A 4,146-nucleotide genomic window follows, 5' to 3' on the forward strand; every position below is an offset into this window, starting at 1 on the left:
AATAATAATAATAATAATAGTAATAAAATGATGATGATGATAATAATAATAATAATAATAATAATGATAATAATAATAATAATAATAATAATAATAATAATGATAATAATTACAATAATAATGTTAATAATAATAGTTACAATAATAATGCTAATAGTAATAATGATAATAATAATAATAAGAAGAAGAAGAAGAAGAGGAAGAAGATAATTAAAATTATAGTAAAATAATAATAACATTAACAATAATGATTTATCCCGGATCTCTTTCACTCTTCCTCTCATTACCTTAATATTACGACACTTCGCTAGCAAACACGACCATGACAATGACTTACAACTCGTGTTCATTGAAGCAGTGGGCCGCAGTGAGCACATAGCGATCGTTGATGAGGACTCCACCGCAGAACCAGCTAGCCGGCTGTCCTCGACCTGGGGATGAGGAGCCACGATGAACTCAGATGGAGAAGTACACGTTGGTTTGAAAATTACGTATGTAGGTACTACTGTAGTGGGTGTTGATTTGGGAGGCTTGCGCTCAGATTCAGAAATAGCCTATGTTAGTTTGCAAATAACGTACTACTGAAGTGGGTGTTATTTATTTTTTTTTCTATTTATACCACTGTGGGCTTTTCACGGGAATTTATGGGCTAAAAGGGATACTTTTTGTGGTACCTCCTATCTCAAAGCCCACCCGTTGCCCCGAGTGAGGAAGCCCAACCTACACTCGGATCGTGGACAGGATTCGAACCCGTGCGCTTGGAGATCCCTCGGACCCCAAAGCACGCATGGTTCCACTGTACCACGGCGGCGGATTTCATACTTGATAAAAGGTGAGGCTTATGCTCAGATGCAGAAATACACCAATAGTTCTTGAATTCTAAACAAGCGAGAATACATTGGTTGTCAGGATGAAGACTGACCTGTGCCCCTGAGAAGCGCCATCCAGGGCCAGGCGAGCAGCGGAGAGTCTTCTCCATCGATGATACGGTCGGTCAGATCAACCCTTCCACAATTTTTGGGCAACAGGTCACGGCCACTACCTGTACTTGCACTTGTAGTTGTCCCTGTGCTTGTGCTCTGGGCGCAGCACACCAGTAGTCTTCCATTGCTCTGGATTTCACACACAGACCTATTGCGTAACACAGACTTTATTCACTGTATCCATTCATTAACACTAGTTCTTATATAACCACTTAACATGAACAATAATTGCATCTCTAGTTTTCAGTTCTAAAATGGCAAGCCATTCAGCAAGATGGGCACGGTAAAAAAAATAAATAAATAAATAAATAAAAATAAAGTAAATAAATGTCTCATTGTGACTCGTTATGATCACGAACGACCTTCCAAATGGCCACCACTCACTGCCGCAAAATCCTGAGGCCGTTAGGAGGCGCTCTATTTTCCCTGACCGCCTGCAGGAGTTCTCTTTGCGGCTGGCATGAGCGGATGTTGATGCAGGTTCCAGCCTGGCCGTTCCCGTCCACGCACTCTGTACAGAGAAGAAGAAACTGAAACACGTGTCGACTCAAGTTCCTGATAAAACAGTGTTCATTTACCAAACAATCTTCCTTTATATGAAAGTGATAACATAGACTAGCTGGCATGCACTGTGAGTACTGAAATGCTGTCGCTTGATGCGGCATTCATGCGTTACTTACTTCCGCCCTCCTGGGCCTGACAGCCCATTAATGCCGCTAGCGTCGCTACCGTCACCATCGCCACACTCACGTGACACATCATTACTGAAAAGAAATATCAAGTAAATAAAATAAAAGTATTTCAGAACAACAACAGTAACACTATGAATGCTACCGAAAACAATAGCTTCATTTTCACAAACAACGGAGGTTCTGTCGAGGTAAGAATAACATTGCTGATGTAAACACCGATAAATCCTTAAACAGAGCGCTGTGAAAGTCATCTGTTCAAAGAGGGCGAGGTTTGGTCAGGTGACAAGGTAAAGAGGATATGTGTTAATGACGGTAAGCGAGACTGAAGATTATGAAATAGGTGAAGCTCCACTTGGTTATGTATACACTGAGGAAACTTTTCTTCAGTGATTTACTTGGACTTATGATTGGATTTCGCATTTTGACTGATGGAAGCGATCTCTGACATTGCAGTGATCAAGATGTTCTTATGCTAATGTGTTCTTCCTCCTCATTCTTCTTCTACTACTACTACTCTTTTTTATGTTGTGCGCCTGTAGGTTTACTTGAAGAGTATGGGAAGAGCAGGCAGGTTTATCTATAGTGATACCCATATTAGGGCCCATATCACCACCCAAGCGCATCTTTGGTGTAACCACCTAGAACCTTGGTATCATGGTGACATTTAGGTAACTTTAAATCACTCGACGAATGGCAAAGTATCAAGATGGTACGTGGGGGGATTCGAACCTACACGTGGACGTCTGCCCGATCCGACGTTCACCACCTTATCCACTAGGCCACCACCTCCTTCTTTTCTTGAATTCAGTGTCACATAACTCGACGTTCCACATTCGTTGACAAAAAACAAACATCTGGTAATGTAACACTCGCTCGCTTCAGCGGTCACCGCCACACACGCACACACACACACACACACACACACACACACACACAGTATTACTATAGGCGTTATAAGTACGGTACAAAATTAATTACTTTAAGATAAATGAGCCATGTTAGTCTGTAACAGGATCTTCGCTTCTATCACTTTCCACCAAGTGTGATTTGTATCACTCTTGTTTCCTTAATCCTGCTGAGAACTGTATTTTGAAACTTTGGTGCTTCACCTCTGCTACTCTGAACAGGCTCTAATGGAGCTTGGGATTTTCAAGAGTTTTTTCATGATTTACATTACGTTACATTATCGATTGAAAAAGATATAACATGAAAACTCGACTTATCAACTTTTGGCCTTTACAAAGCGGTATAATGGGCGGGGGACTTTGGTACGTGTTTCAAACGTACGTGGTCACATGTCATTTAAGTTCGTGATTCAGTGTTTCATAAGTACGGTCACTTAAGTACGTGATTTCACGTACTAACTATCCTTGGCCCATGGGTTTAAAGTATCCTTCATTGTCATTTTAGTACGTATAACTTGTCATTTAATTACGTGTTATTTTTCATGAGAAAACAAAGAGTTCAAGAGTATGACCTTCAGTGCAAATGGTAACTTAAATTCTCGATATGCTTCACCCTTAACTGGCAAGCAAAATAAGATTATCTAAATTGTAAGCTATGCTTTACATAACATTGTGCTCTAAAAGTAAAAGAAATTACTGTCTATCTAAGCATAGCATTGGTACATTCAGAAATTCTTTGTTCTAAAAACTATCTTATCGTAACTACCTAAAGACGTTGTAACTCTTGTCCATTACAGCTTTATACTAGAACGCACTATTCTTTATGAAGCAATTTAATGTAAAAAGAGAAGAGGTATATGTCAGAAGGAGAGTGACGGAGATGGAGGACCACGGGAGGTAATTAATATCAATAGGGATGAAGGAAGAGGTGGATGGACTATATAAAAAAATATTTTAAGATGACAGCTGTCGGAGGAGGATGTGTACCTAAGCTGGTGGAGAATATAGGTCTTGTAAGCATGGGGCCATAAATACGTGAGGACAGTTGTCAAGAGAAAGATGATTTCTTATCCTATTCTGTCCATCTCCCTAATGTATGAGTTAATCATTATTGCCAATCTTTCATCTTTGTTATTAGTTAACTCTGAAACAATCTGCCTGTTTCAATATTTTCCCCAGCCCATACGACTTACAGCCCCTTCAAAGAGGGGTTTCAAGGTAGTTGTCTATTTCCCTATAATCCTTTTAGCTCTACTTTTTTAAGATTGGCACCTTCAAAGGACATTTTTCCTACCTTTTTGTAGCACTTGGCCAGAGCTTTAATTCATTCCATAGAAAAATTGTAGGACAAAGAAATATAATGCAAAATAATTATAGCTCCAAACCATAAAAAAATCAAAGTCTGTACCACATGGCATTTGAGGGTAAAAAGAACTTCACCTTATCTTAACTATAGTAACCTTCAAATAGTCTACTGCAAAAATACCTAGATAAAGAGCATGTCATAACTATAACACTTAATTTGTGTAATTTAAGTTTCAACCCATAGAAAATGTTAAAGTCTGT

The 4,146-nt window shown here is 39.3% G+C and overlaps 1 protein-coding gene across 1 annotated transcript in view; it reads right to left on the reverse strand.

Annotated features, from left to right (window-relative positions):
* LOC123498043 (phenoloxidase-activating factor 3-like) overlaps positions 1–2,435 on the reverse strand; it is a gene marked incomplete in the record, with an annotated part of 14,486 nt that extends 12,051 nt beyond the window's left edge. The window contains 5 exon segments of the mRNA XM_045245120.1: positions 338–431; positions 923–1,131; positions 1,368–1,494; positions 1,664–1,747; positions 2,409–2,435. Coding sequence (XP_045101055.1) covers positions 338–431; positions 923–1,131; positions 1,368–1,494; positions 1,664–1,745 — 512 coding nt within the window.
* Between the last annotated feature and the right edge of the window lie 1,711 nt (positions 2,436–4,146).

This window comes from Portunus trituberculatus, chromosome 47, assembly GCF_017591435.1.
Source record: "Portunus trituberculatus isolate SZX2019 chromosome 47, ASM1759143v1, whole genome shotgun sequence".
NCBI lineage: Eukaryota > Metazoa > Arthropoda > Malacostraca > Decapoda > Portunidae > Portunus > Portunus trituberculatus.